Source organism: Ptychodera flava, chromosome 14, assembly GCF_041260155.1.
Source record: "Ptychodera flava strain L36383 chromosome 14, AS_Pfla_20210202, whole genome shotgun sequence".
Classification (NCBI taxonomy): Eukaryota; Metazoa; Hemichordata; class Enteropneusta; family Ptychoderidae; genus Ptychodera; species Ptychodera flava.
In genome coordinates, this window is record NC_091941.1 from 8,700,671 (window position 1) to 8,722,784 (window position 22,114).

A 22,114-nucleotide genomic window follows, 5' to 3' on the forward strand; every position below is an offset into this window, starting at 1 on the left:
TCATTGAACCTTTCAACAATCTGTTTCCCTATATTTTGTTTCAATGCTTTCAGATATTTGGCTGAAATTTGTATGAGTGCAAGCTGTTCCAAGGATATCCAAAGTGTGTCTGATAATTTTTTTAAACTTTTTATGCCAGAAAAACTGCCAGAGAGGTGACTTTAACCGTAGCTGATTTCTTTAAAATTACGCTCAAATGAAAACTAAGCAAGATACAAAAAATCTCAGATATACTTTTGAAGAACGTTGTAACAGCTTGCATTCCAGCAAGTTTCAGTCAGATATTTTGAAGTATTTTGAAGCGCGAGCGAGTGCTTTATACTTCCCGTTTAATCAGAGCGCATGCGTAGATGGATCGCATCAAAGCGCCATTTAAGGTCACACCCAAAGCAAGCGGACGTTGTTCGTTGTCGTGTGGCCGAAAGCAGGCTTAACCTGGATGTCACGTGAAGGTCACCGTGACAGGCCAAGTCCACGGATATTAATTCATTCACCTCAGTATACATAAGGTAAAGGTAAGGTTATGTATAGCGACATCGCCCCCTGGGCCCTGTTAGCGTTACTGTCGCCTGTGTCAGCTGTGTGTGTCACTGGTGTAAGACATCGACAAGCTGTGATATCGCAGCAGTACTTGTGGCGTATATCGAACGCGCTCGGGTCACTGGGGTCATCGCCACGACCCGATCGCGTTCGATATACGCCACAAGTACCGCTGCGATTATCACAGCTAGACATCGACATGTTCACCTTCACCTTGAATCTATATTGAGATGCGAGCCTTGCGCCATGGCGTCAAATGCCAACTAAGCAACTTGTTGACTCGACTAGCTGATCTGTAGATTCTAGTATAATCTACATACATAGGTATTAATGCACGCACTGTCATGCTAAATTGTAGGTCTCTATACCGTCACTGCCGTGTCCACAACAATAACAGTAATACCCCATTGTGTTAATATACGTTTGCTTGCGCAGCCCGCATTTATAAGTGACACTGAACTACTGAAGTGTAAATCAGAACGCCGAATAACTCACCCGAAAAAAATACCCTAAATATTTTTTACAGTTCTTATATATTCTGTTTCAATGTAAATTTATAATCCAGGTAATAGTATCTTGTATTTTGTCACATTTTTATTAATTTTCACTTTTTCCTTTAGGGAAACCTTCATTGTTTTGTATGACCAAACTCTAAATGGGGATATGTGTTAATAAAGGCATACTAATATTAGTGGTACATGCACTACTATGGAATTTTTCAACTTAAGTCGTTGACAAAGGCACTTCCTACAAATAAGGTAACAGAACTTACAGAAGGGAGTGCATGTTGCCCACAATGTTATCAAAACGTGGGAGTCTTGCTTTGGGCTTATTTGTGCAATTGTGTTGAGCCCTTTGAAAGAAAAATTGGCCCCTACCCAACGCAAAAAAACCCAAAAAAAACAAAAAACAAAACAACAACAAAAACCTGGAGTATGAAGAACATGGTGACAAAGGGTCATCACCGGGCGCCGCCGCACTATGGCCTCTCTCTTTGCCTTTGAGATGTTTCTCATGCATTACAGGCATTAGTAGGCTTGCTCCAAGTCCGTGGGCATATAAATATCAAAACAGAAATTGAATAAACACACCAACGGACTGTCGCGTTAGTGTGCGGTTGTCACGGATCGTGAGGTGAACTCCATAGCTTGGCGAGAAAAGCCAAAGGGGAAGGGGTGGCAGTGTCATGCATTAGCAGATCAGTCATTGTGTTTGTCGCGGCGCGGCGCGGCGGGTTGCTCCTGATTTCTGCCGCAGCAATTGTAGATCTATTGCCCGCCACGCACACAAGAGAAATTAGGGACTGGACACAAATTACAGGGGGTGGGGGGTGGGTCGCCATTTTTCGCGCAAGCATTTTTGAAGGGTCATAAAATTTTGTGCAAGCCTATTGGGGAGGGTCACCTTTTTTATGCATCAAAGCTGAAATTGCATGTGCACGTATTAAAGAATATGGAATACTGAAAAAAGAAAACATACCTCCTGGCACTTTCATTTTCTGTCATTTCCATTTTCGGCGCGCCCTTTGGGCGCAAGTTTAAGGGTATAATAAGCAATGTATTGATGATCCAAGCAGCCACATTGATTTAAGTTGTCATGATTTCTACTTATCCAACTCCTCTATTGTACATATAAACTGTCCCCTATAATGACGCTTTAAATAACAATTTGGGAGATCACTTATTTGATATCATTCTCCCATTGACAATACATTGGGTATAGGTCGGTGTCAAATGTTCATGAAGCTGTATGTACATTTTTCATTTTTTGAGGACATTGACAGAATACAAACTATTCAGAATAGTGCAAAATGTCATAAATAACAACTGGAAGCTTCAGGTTGAACAACTTTTGAATAACAATTTAGGATCAGATAACCTATGAGTTATTTGTAGTTTCCTCTTAGCCTACAATGTATAGTGAATCAACATTTCGGTGAAATTCCAAAATCAAATTTCTTGCACAACCATGGACTTGAAACCACTCTAGTCTAGTCATGAACATTAATACTAATAATTAAGTGTACATAAATGCACAGATTAACTGGTTTTGTAGTGGAAAAAAAAATATTCATAGTTTCATCATAGGTTGCCATGCGTAATGAATGGACATTTCAGTGAAATTCCAAAATCAATTTCTTGCACAACCATTGACTTGAAACCACTGTAGTCTAATCATGAATATTAATACTAATAATCAGGTTTACATAAGTGCACAGATTTACCTAGTTTTGTATTGGGAAAAAAATATTCATAGTTTCATCATAGGCTGCCATGCATAGTGAATGGACATTCAGTGAAATTCCAAAATCAAATTTCTTGCACAACCATTGACCACAGGGTGTTGTCTACATGTCCATCCCAGGGGTGGGTAGGTGTTTCGTTGTATCGCTAATAAAGATATATTCTACCAACCTTTGGTATTTCGGTCTTAACTTAGCACTGCCCTTGACAACGTTTTATAAACATGCTGCGTCTATTATCTGATGAGTTTGAGTGCCTAATTAGCCAAAGTAATCAAGGGTAAATTACTAATCTGTGGACGCTCTCACCAGATTATCAACGGATTAAATTTGACAAAGTCAACAACGAACGCACCAGCAAGGTATAACTGAAGAAAGGGCTGAAACTCTCAAAAGCCGTGTCCAGAGGTGGTCCGTAAAACTAGTGGACACTTTATATTCATGTATTCAGAACCGGGATTCAGAAACAAACAGAAGGCAAAACAAACTTGAATATTCATTTGTAAACGAACAGGTCGGAAAGGAGGACCTCCCAGGAATGCGTAGTATGTGTTGAACACACTATTGGTAACGTATCGGAGATGTGTTTATACTCTTCCGGCTGGCCCGGCAAAAACCACGTTGGTCGACGTGCCTAACACCGCATCGAATTGAATCAGACTTCATGGGTATATATTGAAAAATTCCATGTTAGTCGAGAACAAGAACGGAAAAGACTTTATTAACACGACGTTCGAGCTCGCCTTCAACTTGTCCAGTTTATCAACTGCGTTCTTGCAATACGTACATTTTTGTATTAGTCTTCTTTTTCAAATAACAAAAGACATGTTTTACATACGACCGCTTGTGTGCTCTGCAGTACAAGCAGTGTTGCGGGTTGGTGACTACGATACACCGCGGTATTTTGCTCTGAATTTTTCAAATGACCCCATGTGCTAAGTTAAAACACAAACAAGAAGGTCGAGTGTTCTCTCTGCAAATCAAGTAGCATTTCGAACACGAACGATTCGGATATCTTGACCTTAGAACCATTATTAGCTACGCAGCTCGAAAGATATGCTCGGAAACAGGACAGGAACATTAGTCAAAGCCGGATTTTGCATAAAAAGCATGCAATGTACTGCATACTGCTTATGCTCCCTTGGGTCTGAGACTCCCGCCCTCTCATCCATAAACGTTATTGAGCTGCCAAGAATATGATAGTGCAGTCGCGTGAATCTGTGTATATTTTGATACATTATTTTATCACAGTCCTCTGACAATCGGTATGCGGTTTGCAATGCCGTTTGCAATTGCAGGCAATATCCATGGTTTGACCTCATTTCTCCTGACGGCGAGACCTATTGGTACGTTGAATATGTCGTCAAGTATACTCGTTCAATTTGCTTCCATTTTATCAAAGTTTGGATACCGTTTTCGGCGAAATTTCATCCAAAGTTTAGCAAAGAAACATGACAGAGTAACCCTGAAGCTAATTCAATACGTGTAGATTAACGGTCGATGTGTCTTGCCGCTAACACTTTGACCTGCGTGACCTGGGTCATTTAGCGAATCTGACCAATCGCGGACAACTTTTCACATGATAAATGACGTCATCATGCGTGATGCAGCCTAACCAACAACAACATGCAACGTACACGTTTTTCTCATGGGTCTATGATTTGATGTTCGGACCTGTGGGATGTAGCAAAAGTAGCGGTGCTCGGATCTACAAATATCAAAGGTAAAACGGAGCACAGCTTAACATCGAATGAACAATGATTCTGAGGAAGACACGTTGATAATTATAAGGCAACTTCTCATTGATGCACAGGGCTTTCCCGGCGTTTTTATATGTGTGCCCATAGGATTACGCTGATAGACTACATGTACACGTACACGCGTACTCGATCAATTTTCTGAGCCGAGATCGCAAAACGGACGCACGCAAATTTTAATTCGAAAATGGACTGAATTCATTAAATACCTGACCGTCCTTATAACTTCACTCTACTAGAAACGAAACTCAACTACGGTGGTGCATACCCTTATATATACCTTGACTGGCTCATGTTTTGCTGCCAGTGAACTCTTTCGAGCTGCCATAGAGCTGTGACAATTGTAGTGTCAACAAAGTTTTACTTCGAACGATTTTGAGCTGCATAACGGCTGTTGACCGATCGGCCAAGAGCTGCACAAGTCTGCATTTCGTCTTCCAGAGACACTCGAATCTGCAGCAGACAAATGACAGCTCCAAACGCTCTGTGCAGATCTGCATTAAAGCTGGTTTGAGCTGTCACAGCTCTGAAACCAATCTGCTGCAGCTAAATGAAGATCTGCACGTTTCCTACGGGTAGGTTCATGTGAACCTGAGTTTGAGCTATATAGTTTTTTGTGAAGTCTGGCGCTTATAAGTGTGTCGCCTATATTTCTGTTCCTTCTATATGTGATTATTGGTTGGTTTTGGAACAGTTATTTTAGTGTTTCGTCTTTTTCAAGTTCACTCCAGTTTTCTGTAAGGGCTTGCTTGATTTTTGTCGTTTCGATGTACAGGCTATACGTTGTTATGAAGACTACTGTATTGTTGGTGGCGTTATTTCTTTCGCTTGACCCGAACTAAATTTATACCTTGTGTATGACGTGTAAACGTGAGATCGCTTAGATCGCTGATAAGGAATATTTACAGAGCGACTAATCAGATTCCCTCAGGTTTAAAAAAATACACGTGTAAACCCACCCTCAAACTCATCAGATAATAGACGCAGCATGTTTATAAAACATATACGCAAGATTGTCAAGGGCAGTGCTAAGTTAAGACCGAAATACCAAAGGTTGGTAGAATATATCTTTATTAGCGATACAACGAAACACCTACCCACCCCTGGGACGGACATGGAGACAACGCCCTGTGCATTGACTTGAAACCACTGTAGTCTAATCATGAACATTGATACTTATACTTAGGTGTACATAAATGCACAGATTTACTTAGTTTTGTATTTAAAAAAAATATTCATAGTTTCATCATAGGCTGCCATGCATAGTGAATGGACATTTCAGTGAAATTCCAAAAACAAATTTCTTGCACAACCATTGACTTGAAACCACTGTAGTCTAGTCATGAACATTAATACTAATAATTAGGTGTACATAAATGCACAGATTTACCTAGTTTTGTATTGGGAAAAAAATATTCATAGTTTCATCATAGGCTGCCATGCATAGTGAATGGACATTCAGTGAAATTCCAAAATCAAATTTCTTGCACAACCATTGACTTGAAACCACTGTAGTCTAGTCATGAACATTAATACTTATAATTAGGTGTACATAAGTGCACAGATTTACTTAGTTTTGTATTTAAAAAAAAATATTCATAGTTTCATCATAGGCCTGCCATGCATAGTAAATGGACATTTCAGTGAAATTCCAAAAACAAATTTCTTGCACAACCATTGACTTTAAACCACTGTAGTCTAGTCATGAACATTAATACTAATAATTAGGTGTACATAAATGCACAGATTTACCTAGTTTTGTATTGGGAAAAAAATATTCATAGTTTCATCATAGGCTGCCATGCATAGTAAATCGACATTATCGATGAAATCTAAATATTACATTTTTTGTACATGCATGCACTTTTTATCTGCCACTTCATGCAAAGTACATTTACATGAATTATCACACACATATGATTTGATATTTTTTGGACAAAGCGTTATATCGGCCGCATTTTGCCTTCCTTTTGGGAGGGGACTTCAAAAGTATAGCAAGTCAGAAGGAGGTCTTGAACTCATTGCGGGTTTGTTGGGGGGGGGTATTGAGTAACAGGGGAGGGTCACTAATTTTCATGCACGGATAAGGGGGAGGGTCACTAATTTTTGTGCATGAACTTTTGAAGGGTCATTATTTTTGATGCAGCGGTGTTTCGAAAAACACCGGCCCACCCCCCCCTGTAATTTGTGTCCAGTCCCTTAGCTGAGCAAGTTCATTCGAGGCTGTTTGGTCAGCTAGTGTGCGGTCGATTTTTCGTGAATTTTTGTCCTCGTGAGGCGTTGAGCAAAATATCCAATCTGTTTGATATTTTTTGCCTCGCGAGGCAATATGCTCACCGTGTGCGCCGGACAAAGTCATTTTACTCACGCCTTTACATTAAAGCGCATGCGTTAAAATCACATGACGATACAAAAATGGCCGCCCCAGTGATGTCGTCTAGTAGGAGGACAAATTGGTGGAACTTTGGTGCAATTATCCTGCGCTATATGATGTAAGGTCTGTTGACTTTAAAAACAGAGACATAAAGTTCTCATCGAAGTGAAGCACAGCAGATAATAAAGTTCCAGAGGACAGCAAGCAAAGGTCCGCTCAGAGAAAAAAATCTTGCGACGGTACTGTCGACATTAGCTGTGGAAACGCAGCTCTATCTGTTGGCGGGGTAGCGTGCGTTGCTCTACGGGTCATCAAAAGGTCAACCCGGCCACGGATACGGGATACGCATGGGCTTTAGTGTAAAGGCGTGAGTAAAATGACTTTGTCCGGCGCACATGGTGAGCATTTTGCCTCGCGAGGCAAAAAATATCAAACAGGTTGGATATTTTGCTCAATGCCTCGCGAGGACAAAAACTCACGAAAAATCGACCGCACACGAGGGTAAACTAGCTGAGCAAACAGCCTGGAATGAAACTTTGCTCAGCTAATTCCTCTCGTGTGCGGCGGGCATTAGTCATTACATATTTGTAGATTGAAATGCTCCTTAGTGATATGGAAACGCTGTCTCCTAACTCTGTTACGTTCTCACTACTGATATCTCTAGTGTGCCACACATATTAAACCCTAGCCCTATGAGTATGGGGAGAGTGTCCGGCTTTGGCTACGCCGCCCCCACCTCCATCACTCTCGCCAGACACTCTCGCCATACTCATAGGGCTAATATAGCGCTGTACACGGTTACAGGTTTGTTACTAAATATAGCTGTACGCGCGTGATATCGGACACGCAGCTTTAAATGCAGACAAATTTTATCAATGTTGCATGCGTGGCTGTTTTTGCAGCTTGTACTCTGAGTCGTGAATATGTTTTTAAGTATTCACTGTTACACTAGCAGTCGCCCACTGAGATGTATAAGCCTACTTTCGTCGTTCTTGCATGCGTAATTTTCAGCTATTTGATGCGGGACAACATTACATATTTATAGCCATATTAAAATTTACTGTTTATTGTTCTGTCTCTTCAGACTTCATTTCCCCCCCCAAACATTTTATAAATTTTGTAGTTTGTACCTACAACAAATATAGGGCATGCTCAATTGTGCGCATGCTGTAGTCATAAAATGACACAGTACATGTGTACTAGTACGTCTCAGAAGATACTGAAGTCACAGCCCTTTAACATTGCAGGTTATCACTCTCAACATTGCTGGTTTGTCATCACTCTCGAAGGAATAATGCTAGATGTCTAATACAGTGCTGATTCTTTGTATTTTATTGATGAATTGGCAACAGGTCAACTTGATGAAAATAAGACATAAGCAGTTTTGTCTTTGGATTCTTCCAATGAATGTAACTTACCATTTCCATGTCGGCTGTTTTAACCTTTAACCCTTGTTAAATCCTAAATTTCTAGTTGAATTTCAGATTTGTTTCAGAAGAAACAAGTTTTCAAATTCATTGGGCTGGGGTGAGGGTGTGTTATCCATACAGTGTTGCTCATGAAGAGGCAGCTCACATTTGAACATTGCAAACATGATTATTAAAGGGACATAAGCTGTAACTTGTGGCAAGTTTTTCAGTATTCTGCTTCTGTACATCAACTACCCTGTCTGATCCTAATCCGTTTGTTATGCTGAAATTTTGAGTATTCTTTTTGTCAACACAGCTTGTGTGTGCATAGTGATCATTGTTTATTGTTTACAAATGAATTCTAGTCCGGACTTGAATACAATTTTCAACAATAAAAAAGGATATTATACTCTTATAGGTTGTGTCGATATGCTAAATACTTGGCATTAAATTACAGTTTAGGGATTCAATGCAGAAAGTGTAGGGAAACCACAAAACAAAAGTTCTGAAAAAATAGCCAAAAGATACAGCTTATGGAGCTTTAATGTTCTCACTGTTTTCAAACAGATTGCAAATTTTATATGTTATTAGCAGGCAGAGACGAGGAGAAGTTCAGAAATGATGGTGCTGCATGGGTGGAAATTTTTTTCTATGGGGAAAACAGTCAGCAAACTAAATGAAATCTAGTCAATTTGTCCTGGCCCAGCTAGGATTGAACACAATGATATGAATTATCAGTAGAACAATTGCAACTGAAGCGTTGTGAAACATAAACATAAGATACTGGTAAAGCCACTAAGGTTTGCCTCCATTCAGAATGATGGCTCATTTCTCCATTTTACCACAGTAACACTGTGTAATAACATTGTTCACAGCCAGACACACAAGTGCAGTCACATGTAAACTGTGCCCCAACACACATGCACAGGATTGATGTGTTTCGATCAGCACTTCAAGGAAGCCAATGTCGTTTGTCATTGTAATTTTAGGAGAGATTGTTCACCAATTAAGTGGCAGTGAAGTTCAGCAACAAGGGATTAAATGACATAAACACAAAGATGATTGACTTGGACAGGACCGCTTTGTTAGCATTGCTTTGTTTTTTATCAACATTCTCACATCATGTAAATTCTACAAAGGATGGTGGCATGCATTTATCAGCTCAAGATCTTCACAGCAGAGGTGAGCAATATATCGCAATAATCTGTACGAGAGGTTTAAATACAGTCAGAAGAAGACAATTTACATGGAGATTGATATTGTATCATTTCTGTCAGGCTCTCCTTGCATTGTGGAGTTGTTCGGCATGAGGGCAATATTTACAATCTTTTCTTCCAAAGTACAAGTACTAATTAGGACAACAATCAAAGGAATGGTTGGTGAATGTGTCTTTCAGGCAAATTATCATTAACATGAAGTGCGCATGTGGTTACACATTTTAGTGATTCCCTGGGCTATTAAATACAATGCTTTATTTCTTCTTGCATGTGAATAACAGAAAATACATCAATTGTGTTCACAAATTAGCTAAAAGCAAATTTAGCATGTAGGGCAACAGATAAAGTGTAAACTATGCTCTTCATCATTGACAATACCAACAACCAACAGGATAGAAATGAATCTTAATTTAACCTTGTTTACAAATGAGTTATTTGACTGTTTTCTGTCCTGCTGTGTATTGTAGTTCGTCGCGACATCTTGGGTGCCTGTGGAGGAACTTTTACTGGCACTTCAGGGGTATTCACTTCTCCTAATTATCCTGATGACTACCCACGGAATCAGGAGTGCATTTACTACATTCAAGGAGATGGATCTCCCAACAGCCGCATAGAGGTAGGTTCATCAATACCTTAATACTGGCATATAACTGACCAAAGTATCTCAATGTCGATCAACAGTTTTTTTTTCAGATTTTTCAGGCATAGGTCAACACAAATTTCAGACTATATTTTCATGATGACAAGTTGTAGACATCGTGTTATAACAAACCTGTTGTAAGGAATACAGTTGTATTTCTCATTAAAGGAGTATTTAGAGTGTTTGTTAGTCCCCACAGGCAAAGTCCAAGGGGATTTGTAAATTGGGTTTTCAGACATGTGTCCATCCATCGACACAGATATCTCAGACATGCCTGAGCCAATTACTTTCAAACTTGGTACAAAGATAATACACCATGGCATATATATGCATAATTTGCTTTTAACTGATTTATGAAAAAAGAGCTGTATTTTAAGAGAGAGATTGTGCTAAATTTTATGAAACTTTGTACTGATGTCAGTCACAGAAAGCTCTAATAGCGCATAAAGAAATGCCAGTATTTAGTCAATTAATTGCTAATTTGCATATTTAGTGAACTTTCCTAAATAGTGTGCCATGTCCATAAATATTTCATCAAATTTGATTCAACGTGGTACAGATGTTGATGTTGAACAGTGTGCAAAGACATTTAGCAGTATCATATCAATTAATTGCTAATTTGCATGTTTGATGAACTTTTATAGTGTGATAGTCTAGAACTTTTTTATTGGTCTTCAGTGTGTTTTCAAGCAAACTGTTTTATTATGGTGGTCAATATTTCTTCTGTCATCAAAATTTCAGCTTGATGTCTCATTTGTAGTATGCCCCTCAATAGAAAAAAGACGTAACCTGTTGCTCCAACTTTCCTCAAATGACTCCTTTATCAATTCTCTCATAAAATCAAGAAGTGATCAGCTATGGTGGCATATACTAACACCATGAAAGTGCACATATTTATTCATATCTCCAAACATTAGCTTCTCTACAGCTGTCCACCATATCTGATGGAAAGGTCAACTGTATTTCAAGTTTGCTATAATGGTGATCAAATTGGCATAGACAAATATTGGGGAAAGTTTTTGTCAAAACCTCTTTTTCCTCTAAACCACCTATGCAGATTTGTTCCGATGATATTGGATAGTCAAGTTTTTGAGGCAATATTCCAATTTTTCGTTAACTCAAGTTTTCCTAAAAAAGTACCAGTCACATAGATTTTAAATTTATGACCAAAGTTTCCTGGTATGAAAATATTTTTGACCATACTCTCATTCATGGTCAAGACATCTGATAACTTTCATATTTTGTATGTCAGACACACAACAAAACTGATCAAACTGGAGCATACTATCATTGATGCTTTTTAAAACATAATTAAGTTATAGTGAGAAACATTTGCTCAAACACAGAGAAATCCAGCCTTCATGTTTTCATATCTTTCATATATCTTCCTGTGTGTACGAGTTAAATTAGTTTCCATTTCAATGGGAATAGAGTGTCATTAATCAATGCTTCTTTGATGTACTTTTCAGCTCACATTTACCAGATTCACCCTGTCATCATCTGATAAGGTAGTAGTGTATGATGGCAATGACATAGACGGAAGCACTGTGATCGGTCCATTTGCTGATGAAACAGAAGACCAGCTTCCCATTATCCATTCATCTGGCACCAGCTTGACTGTCCGATTTATGTCGGCATACTATTCAAGAAATGAGGGGTTTTACGCTGAGTATAAAACCGTGCCATCCACATCAGAATGCGGTGGCATATTTACAGCAATAACAGGGACCATTGCCTCACCATATTATCCTGAATCATATCCCAGAAATGTGAACTGCTACTATTTCATTATTGCTCCAGAAGACGCACGTATTTTGGTAAGTTTGCAGTAGCTTGATATCAATTACAGGAATTGGGTTATAACACAAATCTACAACAGAAACCACAACAGCAAACTATTCAAGATACAGCTACCATTGCAATGCCATGTTCTCCCCAGGATAGAGCCAAAGCAAAGCGTTAATTTGCATAATAATTTGCATATTCATTAATTTATATTTGCATATGGATATAAGCATGCACATGCACTCACACATACATGTACAGTCACAACAAAATGCAATGGTAACACACTAGCTACAATAATTGTAGCCTTGGTTGGCCGAGGGCCTTGGGCTTCTGTCACGCGGCTCGTGCCTTGCCCCAACCAAGGGTACAATTTCCCGCAATACCTGCTCGTGTAAAAGCTTCAGTGTGGATCTACACTGGGCATCCAAGGCACACACAGGGCCGCATTGTCAGAGAAATTCGCCTTACCGTGCGCAAATTTCACCATAATCCCGCTCCCGGATAATGTTAGAATCCTTGTAACGCCTATCGACGGTCAACTTAACTCCTTGCAGCTGAAAATTGGGGCAAGGCACCAGCTGCACGACAGAAGTCCAAGCCCCACGGCCAACCAAGGCTACATTATTGCAGCTAGTAACACACAAGTATGCAGTTTTAACATCATGGAAACTCTTTATTACACTTAAATAAATCACCACAGTATTGTAATTACAATTACAATTAAAACAGAAGATTCAAACTGTAAACTCTGCAGCAAGTTCAGATTGAAAGCAAAAATGGTTCATCTGTTTTTCATATCATGAATACATATAATGCTAATAAAAATGTCGCAAATTGCCAACGAAGAGGAAAATTTACAAGTTTAAGCTTTGCACCATTCAAATGTCAAATGTCAAAAGTTTTTTGAACGAGAAACACCACGAATAATTTTTCATAAGGGCGATCAATTTCAACCAGGGCCCTCCCTCCCCATGCATAATTGCCACTGAACATCATCGTTCGATTCTTGATTTTAAAAATCTCACCAAGATGACCACAAGACATGAACTAAGTAAGACTAGAATCACTCAAAATCAGGTGTAAAATCTTTCAGAAACATTGCAGAGTGGAACCAGATGCGACACCGTGATCAATGTCAAAAAGTTATTAAACATGGTGGCTGACATAGTCGCCGCCATAGTAGAATGCAATATGAACTTGATCGCGATTGTACTCGATCTAAAGAAAGATCATCATTGTAAAATCAAAAACAACCTCATCAGTCAACTGCTTCTTTTGTTTCTTTTGTGGTCCATTTCCGTTGATCAAGCATGGGAATGTGATCAAAGGCCCCGCTAGTGCTACCCGCTCTAACTCTGTGTATACTTATTGGCGATGTACATGACTATTAAGGCCCTGTCTTTATTGTCGTAATGGTAGTTGTAGAATGAAAACTTATGAACAACCCAGTCGATTCTTCTATTGTTTAGACATTCCTCTCAACACTTACAGACAATTTATCTGAAGCATACCATACTTCACAACTTCCACTCTTTCACCAGGTTGAAAGTTGTAGTGAGCACTAATGTGTAGACAAACTGTACTTCGCATGCAACAGCTGGTAGCAATGCAGAGTGTGTGAACTAAAGGATGGCGGGGATATTTTAAAGCATAGTTGGGAGAATCAAAACGTATCTGGGAGAGTCGAAACCGTACAGGGACCGCTCTACGCTAACATGGCCTGGGGAGAACACTGCAATGAATTTACAAATAATTACTCTAGTTCTTTTTAAGGACATCTTACCCTTTCAAAGTATACAAATGTGCTAGTCGAAGCCTACAAGTCTGTTAAGTGACAACAAAAACTTCATTACGCTATGAACTCTCCAAAAACTTCCTTCAATGTACCATTTCAAACATTATTACACTTCGGTATTAATATTGGAGAGAAGTTCCCTTTCTCTTCTGTCTTTCAACATTATATATCAAAAAGTGCTGTTCAGAATCAATGGAATTTTGGTGACAAACAAATTTACTACACAGTTGAAGGATTAGAGGCAGCTTTCATTTCATTTCATTCAAATTTAGTTGAAAGATGCTGTATGGGTGTATTAAATACATATACATATACCAGTGTTGTCCTTAGAAGCCGGGTGCCGGGTAAATAACCCGACTGTTTTGCATTTTTTCCCGGCTACTTTTAACGTCATTAGATTATTTTATAGACCTGTAATTTCGGGATTGCACTGCCAGCTGTTATAGACGGCACACGTACGATTAGCAGTTTCGCGACCCCTTTCCCCCGCATGGAACTGCACAAACATAAAACAGTTTCAAAATACCCGTTTGCGGCTTTTTGAGCCCGATCTTTTATTTGTTAAATAGTGTGATTGGCTGATGGACGCGCCTATGGTGTTTCTTTGTTACGAGCAGTGTAATTGGTTTGATTAGTATGAAGGTCATCTTAGGTCATTTTTTAACAAATGGCGTCAAAAAGAAATGTGGCGTCGGCCACTGGCACCTTGCCGATGGAATATTTTTTCCCGAAGAAAGCCCGTTCGAAAGGTATACTTGATTCCAAAAATATATTTAGTTTATGTATGAAAAACTTCAATTTCGCTGAATTTGTGAGAAAAAAGCGCCGAAAAGATGTGATTTTGATCGACGATTCGAAGTTCATGAGACTGCAGCTAGTTTTCCGCCGCCGCGCTGGCTGCCAACGTCACGGTCACTACGGGTATGATCTTCTCAACAAATCAAGTTATTCTCATAGCAATACCGACGCATTTTCTAGATTTAAAAAAATGAGCTAGATCTGATTTTTTAGAAGCAACTATTGATTTGAATGGGTATTTTTTTTCATTGATTTTTTTTACGTACTAGAATCCACGGTCACAGGCATGTGTGTTGCCGACCGTTGCCGACCGGCGCATCATCGTCACGGCTCACGGCTTCACCGTGGCGCTGATCCCCTGTTGCTTAAGACAACAGGACAATACGTCGTGGATTCCGGCATGGGTTCAATTTCACTTCGCCTCTCCACGTTCTCCATGTTGGTTGCCCTATAGTGTATTTCGATGGACCCTCTGAATAATTTTTTTCACGGACTCGTGGAGCAAATTTGAAAGAAAATAGAGTTGTTTCCTTCCGACGCCATGCAGCATATCTGCTTTGATCAAATTTGGGGACAGCGATGATCCAATCTGATTAAAATCAGATGTAGAGTACGGCGACGTCTTCTTATGCGTACGCGGTATTCTCTCGTTGTCGCCTCTCAGTGAGAGTAGTGAGAGGCGACAGCAAGAGAAAACCGCACAAGTACAGAGACGTCGCCGTACTCTACATCTGATTTTAATCAGATTGAGCGATGATCGTGCGCGGTTTGCATTTAATTTGTAGAAACATTTCTGTCAATCACTCACTTTGTGTCATAAGTTTCAGAAACTATCGCTCGCCTGAAAATTAGCGACGTAGTAAGTTCATAGGCACAGCTGACATGGTAACGTGCCTCTGACTCGACGATGCCGATTTTTCAGACTACGCTCAGAGAATCCGAAACTTTCCACACAAAATGAGTGATTGACAGAAATGTTGCAACAAATTTAATGTCAAGCCGGCACTCATCTTGTCTGGTTGTCGCCTAAGCTCAGTCGCGGAGAGTGCTTTCGCAAACATTTTACTATTATCGTTTGCGTATAGAAAACTCATAACAATGAAAAAATGCGTAGAGACTCAATCCAATGCGTAATATTATTACGCATTGGATCGACTCGCTACGCATTTTTTCATTGTTATGAGTTTTCTATATACGCATTTTTTTACGTAAATGCGAACACTGTTACAGTGAATTATCTTATCGATGTTTTTTTAACAAAAGCGAATGTGTTTTGATTAGAATAGAATGAGTTTGATGGTTTTTGGGAAACTACTATGTGGTAATGAAGAATGGGAAATGAGCAATGAAATGAGCAGACAGCGGGTGATTTAAGATTAAATGTTACATCTTCACTGCAAATAAAACCATGTGTGTCATAAATAATACAAACAAAACAAAATCATGTTTGTTTGTTTTGTTGTATGTGAGCCACGTCTAAGACACACAACAAAAGTACTGTTTCAGTCTCAGCTAAATGTCACCTCAGATGCCACCAGAGAACACCATTTCCACTCCAAAATTTCATTTTTCGCCTTGCGAGAGGGGGGACACCCCCCTCTCGTGCTCTCCCCCCCCTCGTTCACATCCGCTCACTGGCCGCTCAGTCACTTCGCTCCCTCGCAGTCCACCCATCTACTTTCTTAAATTACCCGGCTACTTTTATTGTAAGGACAACACTGATATACTGATGGTGAATTTTGCATAGGCAAATTTTCTTGAGGCAAATTTGTCGAAATATTTTTTCTGAAATTAAACGGCTAATAGATTTAAAATTTGTCCGTTTTCTTAGAACTATTTCATTCAGCAAATTAAATGCAACATTTGCACATGTACATTTTTGCAACCAGATTTTTTCATGTTGGTCCATACATTATGTCTGTGAAGCTGATTATCCTCTTATATGGAATCGTATTTAGTTTCTAAATTTTTGATTGTGGTTTTCATATTTCATTTCAGTTTTTAGTGATCTTAATCTTCCCGTTTTCATCATCTCTGCAGATATTCCATACTATCAGAGTTTTCTGATAGTAGGCCCGGGGGTTTATTAAAAAATGGGTAAATTATCAAGGGCACACCTGGAGCTTAATATACGTCCAGAACGTTAATTCAGTAGTACTCACAAAAGCATATATTTGAGTTGAAGTTCATAGAAACAGTAACAAATCAAGAGTAAGACGTTGCAGAATACCCTTTCATGAAAGTTCGTTTTCTTTTTCGTTCTTTGCCTCAGCAAATTTTGACAAATCCACTTGTCCCTATAAGGAAACAATATGACACTTTCTCTGATCTGTGAAAGACACAGACAACACACAGACTTACATCTTGCACATCCATGCAGTTATCTTCAGTACAGTAGGGATGTCTGATGTAAATGGCTGCAGTCAGGAAGCCAGAATCCTCTATGTTTTTATTTTGTTAGCTACACAATAGTAATTTTGTTAGAGCTTATTTGTAGTGGTAAGGCGATTGAGATGTCACTGGTAAAAACCAAGCAAAACTGAAATCCAAAATAAGCGCCCACCCGCTAAATAATCGCCTATAGACGTGTATGTTGATGGGTTTATTATCAGAAAACTCTGGCAGTGCTATAGTTCTTCCTCTTCACCAGTCAATGCTTATATTGTGGCATATTTGTGTTATCTGTACCCCTTCTATGATGAAATTTACTGACATGAATGTGTGTAATCTTTTTACTCTACAGTTGCAGTTTCAAAATTTTCCTTGAGTTACAGTGACAATGTGTATGTCTATGAAGGATTTGCTGCCAATAATAACAATTTAATACGCAGTGGCTCAGGAAGGTACATTGATGATGTGATTACATCTGAAAACCACGCTGTGCTGGTGCACCTTGAGTCTGGTAACTATGGTTCGGGGTCTGGATTTTTTGCAAAGTACAGCCGAGACACGTGTGGAGGTACATACTCTGCCAGCATCAATGAGGGATATATAATGTCGCCCCTCTATCCCAATTATTACAACAATTTTTTCGACATCGAAGATTGCTATTACATCATATCTGTTTCTGATGGAAATACTGTTCAAGTAAGTGCAGACCAAACCTTTTAGTTCGTATACTCATACAGATTTAATACTTAATATGAACTGATGAAGTTTGTTGCATTTAAGGAAAAAGGTGCTTCAGGGACAGATGTTTGGACTCTCAAACTATCACAACTTCTGTGGAGTGGTGACTCAAGATTTATATTCTCGATTTTGAAAAAGATCGGTTTTAATAGCAAGACGCTACACACAATTTGAAATATACTCGGGTTTAAAGTTGAAACAACCGCCATCTCTTCAAAATTTAATGTAATTCTTAATAATTTAACAAGCTATAACACCTAGTTGCTGGCTCGGTTAGAAAGCACAATATCCTTTTTGCAATGGTACCATTGCAAAAAGGATATCCTTTTTGCAATGGTACTGTTGGTCGGGTTTCTCACTGTACAAACTTTGGGTCATGACACACAGCGACCATTTGTTATCTTGCGATTACAAGTGTTTACCACCTTTAATGTCTGTTTTAGTCTGGGGGAATTATGTATTTGGTTGTGTCTGTGGGCCTGTCTGTGTGTCCATCCAGTTCATGCAAATTTCTCAGAGATGGCTAGAGCAGTTTCTTTCGAACTTGTTATGTTAGTCCCTCTGTCAAAATATGGGTGCTGATTTGTTTGCTGTTACAATCCAATATGACCATCATTTCTGTCAATGGTGTCCAAAGTCTTTAACAAAGTGAGGACTATATGTCATTAACAATGACTTGTTTCCTTTAGGTGGAGTTTATTGACTTCAGCCTGGAGCCATGCTGTGCTCATTTGAGCATTTATGATGGTAGTAGTGATGAATCTCCACTGATTGGTGAATACACAGGCTACACCTTGCCATCAAAGATAGAATCAACAGGAACTAATCTCTTCCTGTACTACTACAGTGCTGCATATTCATCTAGCCGTGGTTTTTATCTTGCCTACCACAATGGAAGTGTGGATGTAGATGGTCCATTTTCAGGTGAGTGGAAACACAAAATTATCCTCAAAATATTTAATCAAATTTATTGCAATGTTGAATGATTATTTATTGGAGTGATTCCAAAAATGCCAAAAGTAAACAATTAAGCTATAAACAAAATTTTACCCTAATCGTTTTCTACTTCAGGGAGGTTGCTGCTGTTACACTATATCATTGTAATGTATAAACTGACAGTGGTCAATTTTTGAGGTGAAATTATTGTCCAAAGATTCCATTTTGTGTTCTGTCCTTATGTAGGCATAGACCAGAAAGTGGGCACGTGCCATTGCTCTTTTCACTTGTTTTTGTACGTTTTTGTTGTTGTTTGAAATTTTGTTCATGACTGCATTATTGTTGTACTCTCATCTCAAAATTTCCACTGTTAAAACATGAAATTTTTTATGCAGTATTTTCATTAATGATGCACATAACGTTGCTAAGTATTTTCTCAGTAATATTGTGACCAATTTGCTGAACTCAAAGACTTTGAGTCATTTTGTCATGTGTAAAGTTAATGTTTGCTTCTGAAGGTCAGTTGCTGTTGTCAATGTCTCCTCTGCTTGTACCATGTAGATGTCATATCAGGTGTTGTTGTTAAGAGGGTCACAGGTATACTCTGGTAAAATTTAGTTGGGTACCACCGTCATGTTACTGTGTTTTTGTACCTTTACGTGTACCATTACAGTCCAATTAGGGAACTTCAAATATACTGTCAGGGTTCCCACTAACCTATTGTGGCTTTACCTTATAAAAACGCAATGATCATTTTCTGATAGATGGAAAATCAAGTATCTAAATGAATGTCTGCATCTGTTCACTGCATCTACAATATTGCACTTCATTTTTTTCAGTCTGTGGTAACAACATTGCGTATGGTTTGAATGGCTTTATCTACTCACATTCCTCATATCCCTCTGACTATCCATCGAATCAAAACTGCTCCATCACAATATTGGCGGCTGGTTCATACAATCATGTGGCCTTCAAAATAGTTGACCTTGATATGGGAAATACTGCTTCAAGTTATTCAGGTGAGCCACAGTTCATCAGTGCATATTTGGCGATAGCGTTTTTAAGGTGGGTTTACAGGTGTATTTTTTTAAACCTGAGGGAATCTGATTAGTCGCTCTGTAAATATTCCTTATCAGCGATCTAAGCGATCTCACGTTTACACGTCATACACAAGGTATAAATTTAGTTCGGGTCAAGCAAAAGAAATTACGCCACCAACAATACTGTAGTCTTCATAACAACGTATAGCCCGTACATCGAAACGACAAAAATCAAGCAAGCCCTGACAGAAAACTGGAGTGAACTTGAAAAAGACGAAACACTAAAAAAACTGTTCCAAAACCAACCAATAATCGCATATAGAAGGAACAGAAATATAGGCGACACACTATAGCTCAAACTCAGGTTCACATGAACCTACACAAACACAACAAGACCAAACAGTAGACATTCTAGCTTTCCTAACAAACGTAAGTGGAACAACATATTATAAAATAAAAACAATCAACCATTCAACACGTCTAACCAATCAAAAATGAATTTTAAGCGACTGATGAAGAAAACTCTGTTTTCGAAACGTAGCGCCAAAGGATCACAGTGTCAGTAGTCTCTCCGCTCCAGTGCGGATTAACACAGGACACGTAGATTACGGGTACGTCTCGCCATGGCCAAGCAACATTTTACATAAAACAGTGAGTTAAACATGATATACACTTATATTATACACAATATCATGCACAAAACGCAAACAACCCAAATGTGAACGATGTGGGGAGTTGCTTTCCCTTTACTACCAGTTGCTTTCCCTTTACTTCCTACAACTCATCGTAAAATGGCATCGTTTTTCTAGCTCTGCCACTACGACGGTTGTTGTCTTACATGGACTTGAACTGAGCTCGCAACTGTTTGATTTTGTTGAGGCATTGTTCCGCTGTCCTCTCAAGTCCCTTCTCCCTGGCCTTTGCAGCGACAACTTCATACACTTACCCATCCCTCGACGTGCTGTCCATCATACGGATGACATTTTCGTCTCTCCAGATTGACATTAGTAGCCTGATCTCTTCCTGCGGCCAATTGTTGTCGTGATCGCGAGAGCTTACTTGAACACCGTCCATTGTGGTAATGACCGCAAGCCCGAAGACAGGATATTGTACGGCATTTAGTTCGGTGTTCTGGTCACATGTGTAAATAGGCCATTGTTTAGTACGGAGCACCGAACCTGGACCAGCCCTCCGACACCGAATTTAGTTCTTTGTTAGTTCGGTGTTGTCTGTTCACACATCCAACTGACACAGGTTTAAATTTATTTCGGTGTCAACTCCGGACTTAACTCACACGTGTAACCCCCCTTTAGCTGGCATACATTGCTATGATACCTTGACAGTATTACAAAGCCATTACTATAGTGTATATACATGTAGATACAACTCATTTATATACATGTAACTGTGTGTTCCTGTATCTCATTACTGTGAACAAATTAAAAGGCAAGTGATATCAGCAAAGAAAGCTTAATTACGATTTGAAGAGTGGTATATCTACTAATCCAGACTTATCATCTGTCATGTAAAGTAGCAAAGAAGACTTAAAAATGTTGGCAAAGCTACTAGTAGACATTGCCATATGCAAATTCAAAAATAATCCATGTCACACACACACACACACACACACACACACACACACACACACACATATATATATATATATATATATATATATATATTTATATATTATATATGTGTGTGTGTGTGTGTGTGTGTGTGTGTGTGTGTCCTGGAGTTTCAGGATGATGATGGTAAATTTATAATTAATAAGCCCTCTTTATACAAAATAGTTCTCAAGAGAGAGATTTAACAACACCACAAGGCTTAGGGACCGTCTAAGATTGTCGCAGAAGTTCAAAAAGCAAAATTCATTCGTTTAGGGGGGGAGGGGGTTTGACCTCCATTCAATTAGTGAACTTCACTTTCGCACTTTTATTTTGTGATCACGTTTTCGTGTGTTTATTTTAAATTAAAGAAAAACTGCATACTCCTGCCAACAAATTTGTAACTGTTTCCATCTCGTTTGTGCCCCAAACACAATTTACTGATAGTAACATTGTATCCTAAACATTTCATTCATCAAATTATACAAAGACAAAAAGTATCATTTTTTTAAAAAAAATGTGCTATTTACAAGCGTATGTTCTAGCCACTAGATGTCTTTATTCTCACTTGTTATGCACCTTGTCATAGTCGTTTTAATATGATTGAACATGCCTGGCCCCCTTCTCAAAGTTTCTCGCTTATTTACATCCCCTACGCAAAGACAAAGAACAGCACAAGAGATGCAAAAGGGAAAGTAAAATAAAATAAAACATTTGTGCGATAAATGCCCTGTTAGTACTCAAATCTGATCGATTACTTTAATTGTAATATGGCAAGGGGAATATATCTTTAGTAGCTCTAGCAAAATGCAACATTGTATTCTCAGGCAGACATTTCGCAC

At 39.0% G+C, this 22,114-nt stretch overlaps 1 protein-coding gene across 5 annotated transcripts in view; it reads left to right on the forward strand.

Moving 5' to 3' along the window:
- Positions 1-342: 342 nt before the first annotated feature.
- The window catches only part of LOC139149219 (tolloid-like protein 1), a 30,076-nt gene continuing 8,304 nt past the window's right edge, over positions 343-22,114 (forward strand). Inside the window, exons 1-7 of one of the 5 annotated variants that reach the window (XM_070720808.1) lie at positions 343-509; positions 9,312-9,504; positions 10,007-10,155; positions 11,649-11,996; positions 17,304-17,647; positions 18,379-18,613; positions 19,465-19,644. In XM_070720808.1, the coding sequence (XP_070576909.1) occupies positions 17,555-17,647; positions 18,379-18,613; positions 19,465-19,644 (508 nt within the window). In that variant the 5' untranslated portion in view covers positions 343-509; positions 9,312-9,504; positions 10,007-10,155; positions 11,649-11,996; positions 17,304-17,554. Of the gene's footprint in view, positions 516-5,516; positions 5,593-9,311; positions 9,505-10,006; positions 10,156-11,648; positions 11,997-17,303; positions 17,648-18,378; positions 18,614-19,464; positions 19,645-22,114 lie in introns of those variants that run through there. The other 4 variants (XM_070720809.1, XM_070720804.1, XM_070720805.1 and 1 more) reach the window with 4 other exon arrangements.